General features: G+C 43.6%; 1 protein-coding gene across 1 annotated transcript in view; it reads left to right on the top strand.

Annotated features, from left to right (window-relative positions):
• The window catches only part of CUNH11orf80 (chromosome unknown C11orf80 homolog), a 74,376-nt gene that overhangs the window by 52,948 nt on the left and 790 nt on the right, over positions 1 to 20,638 (top strand). The window contains exons 11-14 of the mRNA XM_021716454.1: positions 324 to 434; positions 3,175 to 3,270; positions 15,566 to 15,641; positions 20,424 to 20,626. Of these exons, the coding sequence (XP_021572129.1) occupies positions 324 to 434; positions 3,175 to 3,270; positions 15,566 to 15,641; positions 20,424 to 20,626 (486 nt within the window). The remainder of the gene's footprint in view (positions 1 to 323; positions 435 to 3,174; positions 3,271 to 15,565; positions 15,642 to 20,423; positions 20,627 to 20,638) is intronic.

Here is a 20,638-nt window from a genome sequence, read left to right as displayed (position 1 = left end):
GAAAAAACAACCACATTAAGAGAGTAAAACTTGGAGCTTTAAAAAATATAGTAAGTATATCTGTTTTATTGACCAAATCTTATTGCTTGTCTTTTCTGAATGTGTCTGTGTTAATAAATCATCTCTGTGAAAGGAGAAAACATTTAATTTTTATTTTCATCCCTAAGTGTTGTGATGTAAAAATAATCATTGATCTGATTGATTGATGGAGGGGAAGAATGGTTGAAATTCCACTCTGACTAAAATATTTAGCCCCTTTGGGATTTTCTGAACCAACATCACGGGATTAATGCAGTCTCCCCCTTACTTGTCATGTTCCCTAGGCTCATCAGAAACTGCAGGCCTCACTCTCAGTGGCTGTGAATTCCATCATGAGTATCGTGACTGGAAGCACCAGCAGCAGATTCCGAAATATGTGTTTCCAGGCCCTTCAAGTTAGTAGGAGATTGGGGATGCTTAAAAATTCTGGGGTTTTAATGACATTCCACATTTTAATGATACATCTTTGTAATATGTATGGTTCTTTTAAAAACATTTATTTACTTCGACTGTAATCCTACAGAATATCAGGCCTATGTGTTTTCAGAAATATTTGTTGAATGAATACTAGTATGCATACTATTTTACAAGTGAGAAATGAGTTATTTAAGATTTCTACTTCTCTTAGGCTACACAACTAGTTAAAAGCAGAGCTAGAGATAGGTCAGTGATTCCCAATTCCTTGTTGAAGAATGCTCTGTTATCTCATGGTGACAGAATATACTGGAAATAACTGAGTAGTCCTAAGTATTACATGTTACATGACAGTATGAAATGGTATAAAGAGTTTCGGAATCAGAGGCTCAGGTTCAAATCCTGGCTCATTTACTTACTAGCTATGTGGACTTAGGGCTGTATTTAACTTCTTGGAGCCTTACCTAAAAATTGGAAAAAATAATAGTACCTCACAGAGTTATTGTGAGGGTGAGAGCCAAATGTGTGCTATGGTTTGAATGTTTGTATCTCCCCAAAATTCATATGTTGAAATCCTAACCCCTAAGGAGATGGTATTAAGAGGTATGGGGCCTTTGGAAGGTGATTAGGTCATTAAGCTCCACCCCCATGAATGGGATCTGTGCCCTTATTTAAAAAAAACAAACAAACCCTAGAGAGACCCTTGCCCCTTCTGCCATGTAAAGGTACAGGGAGAAGTGGGCAGTTGGCAACCCAGAAAAGGGCCCTCGCTGGAACTCAACTACCCTGGCACTGTGGCCTCAGACTTATAGTCTCTAGGGCTATAAGAAATAAATTTCAATTTCTTTTTTTTTTTGAGTTGGAGTCTCACTCTGTCGCCCAGACTGGAGTGCAGTGGCCGCTCCCAGCCACCGCAGCCTCGACCTGCTGGGCTCCGGCGATCCTTCCGCCTCAGCCTTCCGAGTAGCCGGAATTACAGGCATGCACTACCACGCCTGGCTGATTTTTTTGATTTATTGTAGAGATGAGGTCTCACTACCCAGGCGGGTCTCGAACCCGCGGGCTCAGGCAATCTACTCACCTCAGCCTCCCAAAGGCGCGGGATTACAGGCTGAGCCACCGAGCCCGGCTTCAATTTCTTAATAACCTACCCAGTCTACAGTAATTTGTTATAGCAGCCCAAATGGACTAAGACAATGTGAAAGAAGCATATGGTAGGTTCTCAATAAATGTTAGTTTCTTTCCTTCCTTTTAGGAATGTGTGCCAACCAGTTGGTATTATCACAGTGAATAACCCATTCGTTCCATGGTTGTTGATTTATTTCTTTGCATCTTTTTCTTGTAAAGATAGTATAACATGCCAAATTTTAACAAATTTTATCACTATAATTTTTTTTTTTTGAGTTGAAGTCTCACTCTGTCGCCCAGACTGGAGTGCAGTGGCCGCTCCCGGCCACCGCAGCCTCGACCTGCTGGGCTCCGGCGATCCTTCCACCTCAGCCTTCCAAGTAGCTGGAACTACAGGCGCGTGCTACCACGCCCGGCTAATTTTTTGATTTATTGTAGAGATGAGGTCTCGCCAAGTTGCCCAGGCGGGTCTCGAACCCGCAGGCTCAGGCATTCCACTCACCTCAGCCTCCCAAAGGTGCGGGATTACAGGCTGAGCCACCGAGCCCGGCTCACTATAATTTTTAATGTTTGCTTATTATATATATTATATAGCTGTAACCAAAATATTATGTTTTCATATAATTTGACATTTTTCTGTTTCAACAGTCTTTGAAATTTTGTTTTAGATTAACCAATTCAACTGTCTTGTTTTAATCAAATTTAATAAACCATTTCCCTGTTAGCACTTTTAAGTTGTTTACATTCTTGCTGCTGTGAATAGTGCTCCACTTAATCTCTTTATGTGGTATCTTTTTCTTTAGAATTATTTCCTAGAATAAATGTCTATACATGGAGTTATGGGTCAAAGCTAGCACATTTTATCATAGTTTTAACTTTCTGAGTCATATGGATAGCACAGCAAAGTGAGAGGAATACTATATTGGGAATTCTAAGGTATGCATTAAAGCCCTAAATTTTGTATTAACTAGCTATAACATCTTGGGTAAGTCCCTTATCATTTTTGAATTTTAATTTTCTCATCTGTAAAATTAGTGTGTTACAGTAGGTGATGAGTCTGGCTCCCTTTAACTGTAATATCCTACAACTATATATTAAAAAGTTGAAAGTTGTTATCCATTCCTTATGGGTGCAAACTGTATTCTTTTGTTCCTCTCCTTCCTAAAAGGCTTATCTGAAGAAGAGGTTTCATATCAACCCTCAGTTGTTCAGTGGAACCTCTGCTCTCTTAGAAACTTGTTTCATAGAAGAGCAGTTTATATAACCCCTTCATGAGCAGATGGATTTCTTGGGTATTTATCTCCTATGGAGATGGGAGAACAGAGATCTTGTTTGAAGGATCTTGCTTAGGTGACACAGTGGGAAGACTTACAGGAGCTACAACTACCTGTCTCGTGCTAAGTATCTCAGGCCTTCTTTCTTCCTCTCCTGCCTTCATAGAGACTAAGGAAACTCCTAACACAATGTGATCAATGCCAGTGGTTTGCCTTCCTATCTGCTTCATCCTCTCCCTATACACAAATTTCTTGTGAGAATTTCTCTCTTGGTTTCCAGTACTAAAACTCAGCATGTTCTGTTTCTGGCCCATTTTAGGCAGCTGACACACAGGAATTCCGGAGCAAACTGCACAAAGTATTTCATGAAATCACCCAGCACCAATTTCACCACTGCTCATGTGAGGTAAAGCAGGTAAGTGTAAAGTAATAATCAGCATTTTGGTGGAAATCTCCCATTTTGATATCTGGAAATCCTGAATTCAGGGTGAGTAGGTGCAAGTTTTTTAGACTGCATAATCTGAGGTTAGCCTTTTAGCAAGGAAGGCTGTGGTTTAGAAAAATCTTATAGAGCATAGTATTACCTAGAGGTTATGAGCATGGTTAGATATCACCTGAATCTCATTTCTGCCACTAACTAGTTGTTGGCATTGTTATGGAAGTACTTAATCTTTCTTAACCTCAGTTTCTTCATCAGTAAAGTGTAGGAATAATACATATACGTGGCTAACCAAAATGAAACACAGATTTTTTTAAGGCTAAAAAACAAACATATAAGAGTATTAGTGAGCTATGGGACAATTTCAAGTAGCCTAATATACATGTAATTGGACAATCTAAAGAAGTGGGTAGGTAGAGAACAGAAAGTATATTTGAAGAAATGTTTCCAAATTTGATGAAATCTATAAACCCGTAGATCTAATAAGCTCAATGAACTCCAAGCCCAAGAAACATAAAGCTATACCGAAATTGACCTTCCATATGACCCAGCAATCCCTTTACTAGGAATATACACAGAGGAACTCGAATCATTCTACCAAAAAGATACCTGCACACATGTGTTTATTGAAGCACTATTCACAATAGCAAGAACATGGAACTAACCGTGCCGCCCATCAAAACTAGACTGGATTAAAAAAAATGTGGTACATATACATGATGGAATATTATGCAAACATAAAGAAGGACAAACATTGGACTTCATGGCAACCTGGATGGATTTAGAGTCTATAATACTCAGTGATCACATAAACAAATAACTTGAGTACCACATGTTCTCACTCAAGCAGATCCTGAACATTTACCATAATACTATAAGAAAGAGATTGGCAGTAGCAGGACACTGCCAGGGGATTGGGGGGGGCAATTAACATCAATAAGGGTATCAGATCTCAAACCAGGAGAAGTGGGGACCAAAGGGAGGCCCAAACTTTACCTCTACTATGGGGACCAAAGGGAGGCCCAAACTTTACCTCTACTATGGGGACCAAAGGGAGGCCCAAACTTTACCTGTACTATGACCATTTGTATACCTAATCCTGAATTGTACCCCACATCTTTAAAATCAATAAATAAACACAAAAAAGAAAGCTACACCAAGGTACATAATAATTAATTTGGTTAAAACAGGTGATAAAGAAGAAATCTTTTGTTTGTTTGTTTGTTTGTTTTTGTTGTTTTTTTGAGTTGGAGTCTCACTCTGTCACCCAGACTGGAGTGCAGTGGCCGCTCCCGGCCACCGCAGCCTCGCCTGCTGGGCTCCGGCGATCCTTCCGCCTCAGCCTTCCAAGTAGCCGGAATTACAGGCATGCGCTACCACGCCTGGCTGATTTTTTTAAAATTTATTGTAGAGATGAGGTCTCGCTGCCCAGGCGGGTCTCGAACCCACGGGCTCAGGCAATCCACTCACCTCAGCCTCCCAAAGGCGCGGGATTACAGACTGAGCCACCGAGCCCGGCTAAGAAGAAATCTTAAAAGCAGACAGAGGGGGAAAAAGTTTTATGCACAAGGAAACACAGATAAAGATTACAGCAGATTTCTTTTTGGAAACAGCATAAGCTAGAAGAAAAGGGAACAAAATTTTTAGAGTATTGAGGGAACAAAAAGACAACTTTCAACCTAGAATTCTTTGCCTAGCAAAAAGATCTTTAGAAATAAAGATGAAATAAATATTCTTTTCTGACATACAAAATGTGAAAGAATTATCAGCTGATAAGAAATTAAAGAAAATTCTTAAAGCAGAAGAAAAGTGATAACAGATGGAAACCTAGATATATACAAAGGAATGAAGAGTACTGGAAATAGTAACTACATGGGCAAATATAGACATTTTCTTATTATTTAAATCCCTTTAAAACGTAACTGACTTTTTATTTTTATTTATTTTAGATTAGAAATTATAGTTTATTTAGAAAGTAAATTAGAGAAGAGAAAGAGAAGATTCACCTCCCCAAGGCAGGGGAGGGGGCCAAAGCTTAAGAAAACATGGCCTGGTCATAGCTTAGCAAGGCAATGGCCACAATGGCCTGGTAATGGCTTATTTTTATTTTTTAATTGAGACATGGTCTTGCTCTGTTGCCCAGGTTAGAGTGCAGTGGTGTGATCATAGCTCACTGTAACCTCGAAGTCTTGGGCTCAAGCCATCATCCCACCTCAGCCTCCCAAATATCTGGGACTATAGGTGTGCGCCACTGAGTCTGGCTAATTTTTATGTTTCGTAGTGACAAGGTCTTGCTATATTGCCCAAGCTGGTCTCAAACTCCTGGCCTCAAGCGATCCTACTTTATAATCCCATAGTGCTGGAATTACAGGCATGAGCCACTATACTTGGCCCATAATTGATTTTTTTAAAGGAAAAATAGTAACAACATACTGTATGACCTATGTAGAAGTAAAATGTATGACAACAATATCACAAAGGCTAGGACAAGAAAAATGTAAATGTACTGCTGTAATGTCATACTATAAGTGGAGTGACATAATATTACTTGAAGATAGACTGATAAGTTAAAAATAAAAGGAAGCGCCGGGCTCGGTGGCTCAGCCTGTAATCCTGTGCTTTGGGAGGCTGAGGTGAGTGGATTGCTTGAGCCTGTGGGTTCGAAACCCACCTGGGCAACTTGGCAAGACCTCATCTCTACAATAAATCAAAAATTAGCCGGGCATGGTAATGCACACCTGTAGTTCCAGCTATTTGGAAGGCTAAGGTGGAAGGATTGCCAGAGCCCAGCAGGTCGAGGCTGCAGTGGCCAGGAGCGGCCACTGCACTCCAGTCTGGGTGACAGAGTAAGACTCCAACTCAATAAATAAATAAATAAATAAATAAAAATAAAAGGAAGCACTAACATAATACAAGGAGTTATAATAAGCCAAAAAAGGAGATAAAATGAAATGATATAAAATAACCCAAAAGAAGGCAGAAAATGAGGAAAAGGGAAGAAAGAACAATGGACAAACAGAAACCAATTATCAAGATGATATATTTAAACACCATTATATGAATTATCCCATTAAATGTAAATGGTTTAAACAACTCAATTAAAAAGCAGAGATTGCTAGATTGAATAAAGAAGCAAGAATCAACTATACAAGTATGTGGTCTACAAGAATCCCACTTTAGGTATAAAGACAGAAAGATTAAAAGCAAAAGGATGGCCAGGCTTGGTGGCTCAGCCTGTAATCCTGCGCTTTTGGGAGGCTGAGGTGAGTGGATTGCCTGAGCTGCGGGTTCGAGACCCGCCTGGGCAGCGATACCTCATCTCTACAATAAATCAAAAAATCAGCCGGGTATGGTAGCGCATGCCTGTAATTCCGGCTACTTGAAAGGCTGAGCCGGAAGGATCGCCAGAGCCCAGCAGGTCGAGGCTGCGGTGGCTGGGAGCAGCCACTGCACTCCAGTCTGGGTGACAGAGTGAGACTCCAACTCAAAAAAATAAAATAAAATAATAAAATAAAAGCAAAAGGATGGAAAAAGATGCCATGCTTACACTAATAAAATAGAGCTGGAGGCTGGACGCGGTGGCTCATGCCTATAACCCCAGCACTCTGGGAGGCCAAGGTGAGAGGATTGCCTGAGCACATGGGTTCCAGACCAGCCTGGGAAACTTGGCGAGACCTCATCTCTACAATAATAAAAAAATTAGCTGGATGTGGTAGCATATGCCTGTAGTTCCAACTACTTGGAAGGCTGAAGCGAAAGGATTGCCTGAGCCCAGCAGATCAAGGCTGTGGTGGCTGTGAGTGTGCCACTGCACTCCAGCCTAGGCAACCAAGTGGGACTCCAACTCAAAAAAAAAAAAGGAGCTGAAGAGTCTATATTAATATCAGACAAAGTAGATTTCAGAGTAAAGAATATTACCAGGGATAGAGGGTCATTTCATAATAATGAAAGGATCAATTCATAAGAAGGACAATAGTCCTAAACATTTATGCACTTCTTAGTAAAGCTTTAAAATACATGAAATGAAACTAACAGAACTGTAAGGAGAAACAGACAAATCTACAATTATATTTGGAGATTCCAACTTAATTCAATAATTGCTAGGACAAATAGAAAGTAAGTCAGTCTACAGAAGTCTTAAATAATGCTATCAATCAATGTGACCTAATTGACATCTATAAAAACACTGTTCAAACACAGAATATTAACTATTTTCAAGTACACAAGGAACTTTTAGCAAGATAGACCATATTCTAAACCATTAAATATATCTCAGTAGTTGGATACAGTGGCTCACACCTGTAATCCCAGCACTTTGGGAGGTCAAGGTGAGCAGATTGCTTGAACCCAGGAGTTTCAAGACCAACCTGGGGCAACGTAGTGAAACCTTGTCTCTGTAAAAAATCAAAAAATTAGCCAGGCATTGTAGTGTGCATCTGTAGTCCCAGCCACTTGGGATACTGAGGAGTAAGGATCACCTGAGCCCATAAAGTCGAGGCTGCCACGAGCCATGATCATTGTGATCATGCCATTGTACTCTAGCCTGGGTGGCAGAGTAAGACCACAACTCAAAAAAAAAAAAAATCCTCAATAAAAAGGATCCAAGTCATACAGAGTATGTTTTTGACTATAATAGAATTATTGAAGTAAAATCAATAACAAAGTTATCTAGATAATTCCAAAATGTTTAGAAGCTAAATAACACACTTATAAATAACCCATAGGTTAAACACAAAATTAAAAGGAGTATTAGAAATATTTTTAACTAATGTAATATAAATGCACATTGCCAAAATTTGTGGGATGTAGCTTAGAGGAGGAAATGCCTGTGTTAGAAAAAAGTCTCAAATCAATGACATCTCCTTCCAACTTAAACTAGAATAGAAGAGCAAATTAAAAACTCACAGAAGAAATAAAATAACAAAGATCAGAGTAGGTAGATATCAGTAAAACAGAAAACAAAAACAAGAGAAAAATTAATGAAATCAAAAGATGGTTTATTGAGAAAATTAATAAAATTGGTAAACATTTAGCCAGACTAATTAGAATAAAAAGAATGGACACAAATTGCCACTACTGAAAATCAGAGAGGTGGCATCAGATATTAAAAAGATTATCAGGGAATGTCATGAACAACTTTATTGCAGTAAATTTGGCAACTTAGATGAAATTAACAAATTCCTTGAAAGATATGAATTATCAGAGTTCACTCAAGAATTGTCTCTATATACCTGTTAGCTCCATATTTACTAAAGAAATTGAAATTTTAGTTAAAAACCTTACCACAGTATCCAGAATATGTAAAGAATGCCTTCCTTCCTTCCTTCCTTCCTTCCTTCCTTCCTTCCTTCCTTCCTTCCTTCCTTGATTCGGAGTCTCACTCTGTCACCCAGGCTGGAGTGCAGTGGCACACTCCCAGCCACCGCAGCTCAGGCGATCCTTCCACCTCAGCCTTCCGTAGCTGGAACTATAGGCATGCACCACCACATCCAGCTAATTTTTTTATTTTTTTATTGTAGAAATGGGGTCTCACCAAGTTGCCCAGGCTGTCTGAAACCCATGGGCTCAGGCAATCCTCTCACCTCGGCCTCCCAAAGTGTATAAGAATTCTTAAAACTCATTAATAAGAAAACAAACTGGCTGGGCATGGTGGCTCATGCCTATAATCCCAGCACTTTAGGAGGCGCAGGTGAGAGGACTGCTTCAGCCCACAGGTTTGAGGCCAGCCTGGGCAACTTGGCGAGACCTCATCTCTACAATAAATCAAGAAAAATTAGACAGGCATGATGGTGCATGCCTATAGTTCCAGCTACTTGGAAGGCTGAGGCAGAAGGACCTCCTGAGCTCAGCAAATCGAAGCTACGGTGGCCATGAGCATGCCACTGCACTCCAGCCTGGGCGACAGAGTGAGACTCCAACTCAAAAAAGAAAAAGAAAAAAGAAAACAAACCAATTTTTTTAAACAGGCAAAAGATTGTACACACATTTCATAAAAAAAGATACAAATGCCATACAAATGGCAAATAAACACGCAAGAAAGATGCCCAACATCATCAGTCATTATGAAAATTTAACAAACAAACCACAATGAGATACCATTTTACACTCACTTGAAATAAAAGACTGACTATACCAAGTGTTGACAAGGATGTAGAGGACCTGGAACTTAGATACCCTGTTTGTGGGAATGAAAAATAGTACGACTAGCCGGGCTCGGTGGCTCAGCCTGTAATCCCACGCCTTTGGGAGGCTGAGGTGAGTGGATTGCCTGAGCCCGTGGGTTTGAGACCCACCCGGGCAGCGAGACCTCATCTCTACAATAAATAAAAAAATCAGCCGGGCGTGGTAGCGCATGCCTGTAATTCCAGCTACACGGAAGGATGAGGCGGAAGGATCGCCGGAGCCCAGCAGGCGAGGCTGCGGTGGCCGGGAGCGGCCACTGCACTCCAGTCTAGGCGACCGAGTGAGACTCCAACTCAAAAAAAAAAAGAAAAGAAAAGAAAAATAGTACAACTATTTTGAAAACAGTTTGGCAGTTTCTTTAAAAAAAATGTATATATGGCCAGACACGGTGGCTCAAGCCTGTAATCCCAGCACTTTGGGAGGCTGAGGCAAGAGAATTGCCTGAACCCAGGAGTTCGAGATGAGCCCGGGCAACTTAGTGAGACTTTGTCTCTATAATAAATCAAATTAGCCGGGCGTGGTGGCTCACACCTGTAGTTCCAGCTTCTTGGAAGGCTGAGGCGGAAGGATCGTGTGAGCCCAGCAGGTCGAGGCTGCTGTAGCTGTGAGCATGCCACTACACTCCAGCCTGGGAGACAGAGTGAAACCAACTCAAAAAAAAAAAAAGTATATCTATCATATGATCTGGCTTTTCTACTCCTAGGTATTTACCCAAGAGAAATGAGAGCATATGTCCACAAAAAGACTTGTACACTAATGTTCATGGCATCTTTGTTATAGCCAAAAACTAGAAACAACCCAGTGGCAGGCAAAAAGTAAATGGATAAACACATTTTAGTATATTCATATAATGGAACACTACTCAGCAATAAAAGGAAAGTGCTGTTGATACACAGAAGGACAAGGGTGAATCTCTGAATAGCCATGTAGAGTGAAAAAAAATCCAGAAAAAGCAAGAGTGCATGCTGTCTGATTGCATTTATATAAAATTCTATAAAATGCTAACTAACCTGTAGTTATAGATCAGTAGTTTGAGGATGGGAGGTGGGAGAGTTGAAGGGAATGATTATAAAGCACAGCAAGAAACTTCTGAGGGTGATAAATATGTTCATTATCTTGTTTGATGGTTTCACAGGTATGTACACCTGTGAAAACTTACAAAAGTGTAAATTTTATATATACAATTTATGTCAGTTATATCTCAATAAAGTTGTTATAAACAATATGAGGCCAGTGTGGTGGCTCATGCCTATAATCCCAGCACTTTGGGAGGCTGAGGTGAGAGGATTGCCTCAGCCCACGAGTTCCAGACCAGCCTGGGCAATTTGGGGAGACCCGTCTCTATAATAAATGAAAAAATTAGCCGGGTGTGGTAGCATGCGCCTGTAGTTCCATCTACTTGGAAAGCTGAGGCAGAAGGATCACCTGAGCCCAGCAAGTCGAGATACTTTCAGCGGGGTCACAGTAAATACTCTTGGCCAGTTTCCCTCCAACTTGGAGAGCTGCTTCCCACACCTTGAGCAAATAAAGATGAAACCCATTGTATTCATTTCCTAGGATACTGTAAGAAATTACCATGAGCCGCGTGTGATGGCTCACACCTGTAATCCCAGCACTCTGGGAGGCAGAGACGAGAGGAGTGCCTGAGCTCAGGGATTTGAGACCAGCCTGGCCATTACCAGAGAGAATGTTGCACTCTACTCTGGGCAACAAAGTGAGGCTCCGACTCAAAAAAAAAAAAAAAAGAAAGAAAGAAAAGAAAGAAATTACCATAAACATATCTTTAAAACAATCAAAATTTATTCTCTCACAGTCGTGGAGGCCAGAAGTTCAAAATCAAAGTGTTGGCAGGGCTGCATTCCCTCCAAAGGCCCTAAATGAGACTCCTTCCTTGCCTCTTCTAGCTTCTGCTGGAAGGTATTCCATGGCTTGTAGCTTGCATAACTTCAAAGTCTTCATCTTCACATAGCATTTTCCCCTTGGTCTATCTATATCTCTGTCTTTCTCTTATAAAGTCTCTTATAAGGTCATTGGATTTAAGGTCCATCCTAAACCACCCTAAATCCAGGATGATCCCATCTCGAGATCTTTAATTACATCTGCAAAGAAACTTGTTTTTCAAATACACTCACATTCACAGGTTCTGGAGGTTAGAACTTGGACATATTTGCGAAGAGGGCAAGTCACAATTCAATTCACTACAGCCATCCACATCCTCAGCGTTCTAGGGTTCTAGGAATAGGTTCGGGGTAAGATGTGCCATTGTCATAGGACCCAGGATATATGAGCAGAGACAGACTTCTCAGGATCTAGGTATGTTACAGCCTATGAAGTCCTTTTACTTGGGCCTGATATCCCAGTGAGATCTCAAAAAGAAATGGTCTGACCTCTTTTATCCTATTCTTTTGCTATAGTGATTGTTCGCAGCCTCAGGGCCATTCGTAGCCCAATTAACTTGGCAGATGGGTAGTGAACTCAAGGTCTTACCATAGTCATAGGCCTTGGAAGGAAGGAGCATTTACTGAATCCCTAGATTTGCACTTTAATCTCTGCAAGATTGTTACGAGTTAGATTGTAGTTTTTCCATTTTGCAGATGAAGAAACTGGTAACCGAGCTTTCGTAATTTGGTCAGAAACACAAATCCAGTAATTGGCAAGGCTAGAACTTGCACTATCTTCCAGCTCTGAAGCCTAGTAACATTGTTACCACATAGGACTGGGTCTCAAGCCCAGGGAAGATGGGTGATCCAGGGCACTGAGTGGAACTCATGCTGCTTCACTCAAGTCATCACTGTTTCTCTCTGGTAATGGCCATTTAGTATTTAAAAACTTGTTAGTGGCACAAGAGTGGCACCCAGTGGCTTCTGCTTAAACTACAAGATCAGGGATGCTAGAATTATTTTACCTCAGTTTCCTTATTTATTTATTTATTTATTTATTGAGTTGGAATCTCATTCTGTCGCCCAGGCTGGAATGCAGTGGCACACTGCTCACGGCCACCACAGCCTTGTCCTGTGGGCTGAGGCAATCCTTCTGCTTTAGCCTTCCAAGTAGCTGGAACTACAGGTGCACACTACCACACCTGGCTTATTTTTTTATTTATTGCAGAGAGTAGATCTCACCAAGTTGCGCGGGCTGGTCTCGAACCCCTGAGCTCAAGCAATCCTCTCACCTCGGCCTCCAAAAGTGCTGGGATTATAGGCTTGAGCCACTGATCGCATCCAGCTCCATTTCTAAAAAGGATAAGTAGAATAGACAATAAACCATCTATGGTCATTAAGTAGTTTGTTGAGAAATGAAAAATGAAGGGCTGTGTAGTTGCAATTTTATGTAATATTCTTAGGGAAAGATCACGCAGCACAGCAAAGGAGTGGTTGGCTTTTTGTTTTTGTTTTTTTTAAGAGGTGGGTCTAGCTGTTGCCCAGGCTGGAGTGAGGTATCTATTCACACATAGCCTTGAACTCCTGGGCTAAAGTGATCCTCCTACCTCAGTCTCCCGAGGATCTGGGACTACTGGTGTGCACCATCACACCAGGTTAGCAGTGGATATTTTAAGACTGGGTGTTGGAACACAAACTGTGGGCCTGGAAGGAGGCAAGATAATACTTCAGGGCTTAGCACAGATGTGTGTAGGGACTGAGAACAGGAAACGTCCTATAGAGTGTTAAGCCTAAGGAGGTTTGCTCTGAGGACAGGGCTGTCTCATCTGGGGACTAGATGATGAGTGAAGGGTGTGCAAGTCTCTTATAGGGCCCAGAGCTTTATATCTCAATGTGGGTAGTACCATTTTGAAATGTATAATTTAGGGCCAGTCACAATTGCTCATGCCTATAATCCCAGCACTTTGGGAGGCCGAGGGGGAGGAGCACTTGAGCCCAGGAGTTTGAGACCAACCTAGGCAACATAGCTATAATATTTCTATAAGAAAATTTTTAAAAATTAGCCTGCTGTGGTGGTGTGTGTCTGCAGTCCCAGCTATTAAGGAGGCTGAGATGGAAGGATTGCCTGGGCTCAGGAGATTGAGGTTGTGGTAAGAAGTGATCATGCCATTCACTCCAGCCTGGGCAACAGAGACCTCAATTTAGACAATAAAAATAAACACTTGAATTTTTTTCACTGTTTAGCTATTATGAATAATGCTGCTATGAACATTTTTGTGTGGACATGTTTGTAATTTTCTTGAGTATATCTAGGAGTGGAATTGCTGGGTCATATAATAACACTTTGTCTCAGGCTTCTGAGGAACTTCCAAGCTGTTTTCCACAATGGCTGCACCTCTTTATATTCCTGGTGCACTGTATGATCGTTCCAATTTCTCCATCTCCTCAACAGTTATTGTTTTTATTATTATTGCCATCCTGGCGGGTGTAAGGTAATATAGCAGTGTTGATTTGCATTTTCCCAATAGATGTTGATGTTGAGTATCTTTCCATGTGATTATTGGCCATTAGTATATCTTCTTTGAAAAAATATCTGTTCAAATCTTTTGTCCATTTTTGATTGGGTTATTAAATTATTGAGTTGTAAGTAAGAGTTCTTAACTCTGACTAAAAGTACCTTAATAAATGTGATTTGCAAATATTTTCTCCCATTCTTCTGGGTTGATTTTTCACTTTTGTCATGTTCTTTGAGCATACATTTTTAATTTTGATGAAGATGATATTTTTTTTTTTTAGAGACAGGTTGCCCAGGCTGGAGCACAGTGGTATGATCAGAGTTCACTGCAGCCTCAAGCTCCCGGGTTCCAGTGATCCTCCCGCCTCAGCCTCCCAAGTAGGTGGGATGACAGATGCAAGCCACTGTGCCCAGCTAATTTTAAAATTTTTTGTAGAGTGAGAATTTCTTGGCTACCTAGGCTGGTTTTGAACACCTGGCTTCAAATGATCCTCCTGCCTCAGCTCTCCAAAGTGTTGGTATGACAGTCCTGGCTGATATCTATTTTTAAACATTTGCTTTTTGTTTTTTTTGAATTGAGGTCTCACTCTGTTGTCCAGGCTGGAATACAGTGGCATGATCACAGTTCATTGCAGCCTTGATCTCCTGAGCCAGCCAATCCTCCTGCTTCAGCCTCTCGAGTAGCTGGGATTATAGGTGCACACCACCACACCCAACTAATTTTTTGTAGAGACAAGGTCTGGTTATGTTGTCTAGGCTGGTCTCAAGCAGTCCACCAGCCTCAGCTTCCTGGAGTGCTGGGATTACAGGTATGAGTCACTGTGCCCAGTCTATATTTGTATTCTTGAAAAGAAAAACGGGACCTGGCACAGTGGTTCATGCCTGTAATCCAAGTACTCTGGGAGGCTAAGGCAGGCAGATTGCTGGAGCACAGGGGATTGAGACCAGCTTAGGCAACATAGCCAGATCTCATTTCTAAAAAAAAAAAAAAAAAAAAAAAAAAAAAATAGCCGTACATGGTGGCATGTGCCTATAGTCCCAGCTACTCAGGAATCTGAGGTGGAAGTGAGCCCAGCAGACTGAGGTCATCGTAAGCTGTGATCATGCCACTGCACTCCAACCTATGCAACAGAGACTCCTCAAAAAAAAAAAAAAAGCAGGTTGGGGGAAGAGGCACTGGGAGGATTGGCTTCTGGTCTTAGTGGGTACCTCCTTTTCACTGTCCAAATTGAACAAACAAATGTGGCAGGGCTCTGAGAGGTTACAGATGACTACAGAATGTGTCCTGTGGCTTCCCAGATTTGACTTTCTCAAACTTACCCTGCATAAGGCACTCTGCTAACTGAAAGAGATAAAGGCACGAGGAACCTTACTTTTCAAGGGATTTAAGTGTAGAAAATGGACCTATACACATAAAATGATGAACGGGGACTTGAAGAGCATCTTTCAGAGCCCAAGGAGTGGGGCAGGCAGTAGGCAAGTGACTGGAGTGCAGCGATGGAACTATGTGCCAGACGCCATGATCCACAGAAGCCTTGGTGGAGGTTGGGTGGGGGTTCATGAGCCAGGAGGAGGTTCAGAAGGAGTTTCAAGTGAGGGAGGACAGCCTGTGAGGGTAGCTAGGCTTCCAGGCACACTAGGGCTCGTTCATGCTTCTGCAAAACTCGCTTAGGACTTCTAACTTTTTAAGCAGCTGACCCTGGAGAAAAAGGATTCAGTCCAGAGCACTGAGGATGCACATGAGAACAGCAGCCTGGAGCTCCTGGCAGGTAAGGTTTTAGCTTTTAAGTGAGCCCTCGACTGAAGGGGATGTAAAAAACATGACTTCAAGCTTCTAAACTATTCCATCACACCTTCTACCATAGAAACATCCTTTGCGATTTAGTTGGCTCCTGCCATCAATCCAGGGCAGCAACAGGCATTCCTTCCCCAAAGCTGGTATGATAGAACTAGATAGCTTTCTTTTATTTATTTATTTTTTTTAGTTGGGGTCTCACTCTGTTGCCTAGGCTGGAGTGCAGTGGCACAATCACAGCTTACCACAGCCTCCACCTTCTGGGCTCAAGTGATCCTCCTGCCTCAGCCTCCTGAGTAGCTGGGACTACAGGTGTGTGTTACCACACCCAGATACATTTTTGATGTTTTGTAAAGACAAGTTCTCATCGTGTTGCCTAGGCTGGTCTCAAACTCCTGGCCTCGAGTGATCTTGCCTCAGCATCCCAAAGTGCTGGGATTACAGGCATGAGCCACCACACCTGTCCCCATAGAAGATTTAAATACAGTTTGTGCAGTTACAGACAGCTGCACGTGATGGGGCAGGGGAAGATAATATGCAGATTCAGAACCCTGAATTCAGTTGGTTCCTTCACATCTTTTTTTTCTTTTTTTTGAGTTGGAGTCTCTCTCTGTCGCCCAGACTAGAGTGCAGTGGCACGCTTGACCTGCTGGGCTCCGGCAATCCTTCTGCCTCAGCCTTCCAAGTAGCCGGAACTACAGATGCGTGCTACCACATCCAACTAATTTTTGACTTATTGTAGAGACGAGGTCTTGCCAAGTTGCCTGGGTGGGTCTCAGACAATCCACTCGCCTTGGCCTCCCAAAGTGCTGGGATTACAGGCTGAGCCACCAAGCCCAGCCCACATCTTTTCTTGATCATCAGTGTTGATACTGCCACTCTCCTCATTTTGGTTACTATTTTGATTTGGGCTCTGGAAGCTGCTCCCAGGTGTAGGCACCACCTCCACACACCTTAATGTGTGCTATGGGAAAGTGTCAAGAGTGTGTGACGTGTTGGCAATTATACTGAAGTCTTCTCTCCACATGTGCCTCCCCCAACACTTTATTATTTATTTTATTTTATTTTATTCAGAGTCGGAGTCTCATCCTGTTGCCCATGCTGGAGTGCAGTGGCATGCTCACGGCCATTGCAGCCTTGACCTGCTGGGCTCAGGCAATCCTTCCACCTCAGCCTTCCAAGTAGCTGAAACCACAGGTGTGCGCCACCACACCCGGCTAATTTCTGTATTTATTGTAGAGACAAAGTCTTGCCAAGTTGCCCAGGCTGGCCTTGAATCCGTGGGCTTAGGCAATCCTCTCTCCTCCACCTTCCAAAGTGTTGGGATTATAGGCGTGAGCCACTGTGCCTGGTCCCCCAACTCTTAAAACAGTCTTCAGGGGCAGCAGCAGCAGGGGTAACAGCCACTCTCACATTCAGTCACTGTCAAGTGTCAGGCACCATTCTGAGCTTTTAAAATGCTCTTAGTTTTCAAAACAATCCCCTGAGATATAGGGACTATAATTATTTTCATTTAATAGATGAGGAAATTGAAGGTCAGAGATATCAATAAACTTACCCAAGGTCACACAGCCAGTAAATGACAGAGCCAGAATTCAAACCCAGCAGCCTACCTCCAGTCTGTCTCTGGAAGAACCAAATCAGCAGGAATGCTCTCCTATAGATCTGGAGCCTTTGGACAAAACAGTATCTGGGTTGAGGCAAACTTGGAATCGTGACTTCAGCACCTTTGCTTGGTTGGTAAATCCCTTTCCAGGGTCACAACTACAACACGCTGTGTGTTGTCTAAGCTTAGGCTGAAATGTGTTCCTGCATTCTGCCAATTGAACCATGTTTTAATTGTTGTGGGGGCCGATGCCACTGAAAAGAACCCTGCAGTGAAGTCTTGTGTAAAGCAGAGAATCTATTTTTATAAATTTAGACTTGGAGACTTTAAAAAATGCAAGTATGCCACATACAATTCAGTATTTATGCAATGAAGAGAGACAAAAGAATAAGTACCTTCCCTTAGAAGGAAGAAAATTAACATTTAACTCAGCACTCTGTGGATCCCAGGCAGATGCAGGGCTCTTCCACAGACCTTATCTCATTTAGTCCTCAGAGTGACCCTTTGCAGTGGATGGAACTGATTCTCTCACAAATGAGAGACCCGAGGCACAGAGGCCAGGTAGAGCACTTAGCAAGAGCAGAATTTCAGCTTGCTGCCTCCAAGCCCCATGCTTCTTCGCTGTGTAACATGAGTCTTAAAATCCAGGTGCTCATAATCTGGTGGAACCCCCTGGAAGGTAGATTGAGTTGTCCTTCCTTACAAGCCTGCAGCTCCCACTGGTATCCGTTCTTTGTCCCAAATAGGCAGCTCTGCTGAAGAAAACTGCCAAACAGTTGTGTGTTCATGCTACCATAAAACCATGGTCCACTCACTGAGGAGCCTTTGGTTCATTAGTCCTATCTCATCTTTCTGGCCCATTCTCTTCAGTGGCTGCTCCTTTTTTTTTTTTTTTTTTGAGTCAGAGTCTCACTCCATTGCCCAGGCTGGAATGCAGTGGTCCGCTCACAGCCACCCCAGCGTCGACCTGCTGGGCTCCGGCAATCCACATGCTACCATACGCGGCTAATTTTTGATATGCTGTAGAGACAAGGTCTTGCCAAGTTGCCTGGGCCAGTCTCGAACACACGGGCTCAGGCAATCCACCAACCTCAGCCTCCCAAAGTGCTGGGATGACAGGCTGAGCCACTGAGCCTGGCCACACTCCTTTCTTTTAAAAATCCACGGCCATGCACAGTGGCTCATGCTTGTCATCCCAGCACTGTGGGAGGCTGAGACAGGAGGACTGCTTGAGGCCAGGAGTTTGAAACCCACCTGGGCAACAGAGCAAGATCCCGTCTCTACAAAAAATTTTAAAAATTAGCCAGATGTGGTGGCCCACACTGGAGCCAAGATCGCACCACAGAGACCTTGCTTCTGAAAACAAGCACACAAACCGAAACTACCCAGCCTCTACCTCCTGAGTTAGCCTTCTACTTCACACTTACGGATCTCTTTCCTCAGTGAACTCACCCAACTTGAAGAACCTTATCACTGTGGGAACCCGTCCCCTCCGGGCTCGGGGTGGCATCGCCCTTCCTGCTTCCTCGGGACTTGTTTGCATGGGTTATCGCTTCTGCACCTCCAGCTCTTCTCTGAGGGTGTAGTCACGCCACTGCATCCAGTCAGGGCGGGAGAGTGAGACCCTCTAAAATTTTTTTTTTTTTTTGAGTCGGAGTCTCACTCGGTCGCCCCGACTGGAGCGCCGCGGCCGCTCCCGGCCACCGCAGCCTCGCCTGCTGGGCTCCGGCGATGCTTCCGCCTCAGCCTTCCGAGGAGCCGGAACTCCAGGCGTGCGCCACCACGCCCGGCTGATTTTTTGCTTTATTGTAGAGATGCGGTCTCGCTGCCCAGGTAAAATTTTTTTAAATGTAAAAATCTGTCTTTTCTGATTTCTACTCACCTCTTCAGATTCATCTCCCGGAATCTCCCCCTTACTTTTTATTTTTTAGTCAGTCTGTCATCCAGGCTGGAGTACAGTGGCACACTCATGGCCACCACAGCCTCGACCTCCTGGGATCAGGTGATCCTCCTACCTCAGCCTCCCAGGTAGCTGAAACCTCAGGCGTGCACCACCATGCCCAGTTAATTGCTTAATTTATTGTAGAGACGAGGTCTCACTAATATTGCCCAGACTGATCTTGAACCCCTGGGCTCAGGCAATCCTCTCACCTTCCCCTCCAAAGTGCTGGGATTACAGGCATGAACCACTGCACCTTTTTCTTTTTTTAGTCAGGGTCTCACTCTGTCACCCAGGCTGAAGTGTAGTGGCATGATCATGGCTCGCTGCAGCCTCTTGGGCTCAGGCAGTTCTTCTGCCTCAGTCTCCCAGGTAACTAGGACTACAGGTGTACACCACACCTGACTAATTTTCTTATTTTTTTGTAGCGAGGAGTTCTATGTTGCCCAGGTTGGTCTCCAACTCCTGGATTCAAGCAATCCTCCCACCTCAGCCTCCCAAAGTGCCGGGATTATAGGCATGAGCCACTGTGCCTGGCCTTCACTTTAAATTTTTTGTAGGATGTTGTCTTATGCCTTTGCACAAAGTTTATTTGCATAACTTTCTGCATAATTCCTTCTCTCTCTCTCTTGTCTAGCAAATCTCTCTTCTTCCTTCAAAACCCAGCTTAGGTGTCTCCTCAGGGAAACCTTCCCTCACCTCCAGAGATAGTTAAAACTTCCTTCTCTGTTCTAATCCTGGGCTTTGTACAGACGTCTACATCTCTCCAAGCATCTGTGAGCTTCTCTCAGGGAAAAACTCACTGATCTACATTCTTAGGACTTACCCAGAAAGAATTTATCCTTCCAAACTAGCTTTAATTTGCAAAAGTGAATCACAACAAAGGGAGAGAGGTGAGGCCCGAGGCGAGGGAGACCGTTTGGCAGGGAGGGAGGAGCTTGACAGTGCGCGCTCCAGGAAGAATCTGTAAGCGTGACTGAGCGGCGTGAACCCCGGAGGACTCGACACAATCCCAGATGCCCCTTCCCAGGCCCAGCTAAGGGGGACTGGGAGGCCCTGAAGCCGCAGGGTTTTGAGCAGGACAGAACCTGATGACAGGGATGCGGTGGGAGGGGCCCCTCGGCGCCTTTTCTCCCAGTTTCCCCCGGACCCAAGGGTCTTGCTAGCACAGGGCCATGGTAGTGAGACGAGGTGGGCTTGTTTTCTTCCAGAGACCCGCGGGCAAGCAGAAGGCAAGAGGCTCGAGAGGGGCGGCCTCCGCGTGCAGGAGATGCGAGCTCTCCTTTCCACCGGGGCCGCGAGCCCGTCAGGGGCCGCTCCGCGCCGCCCGGAGCCCACTGCGGCCCCCCTCACCCCTAGCGGAGGGGAGTCCGGCGCGGCGCACGGCGGAGCCAGCCCCGGGGGCGGCCTGGAGGTGACCGGCGAG

Source organism: Carlito syrichta, unplaced genomic scaffold (assembly GCF_000164805.1).
Source record: "Carlito syrichta isolate Samal-C Ts95f unplaced genomic scaffold, Tarsius_syrichta-2.0.1 Scaffold308818, whole genome shotgun sequence".
Lineage (NCBI taxonomy): Eukaryota > Metazoa > Chordata > Mammalia > Primates > Tarsiidae > Carlito > Carlito syrichta.
The sequence above is the reverse complement of the archived record's forward strand: the minus strand, read 5'-3'. Positions and strand labels throughout refer to the sequence as shown.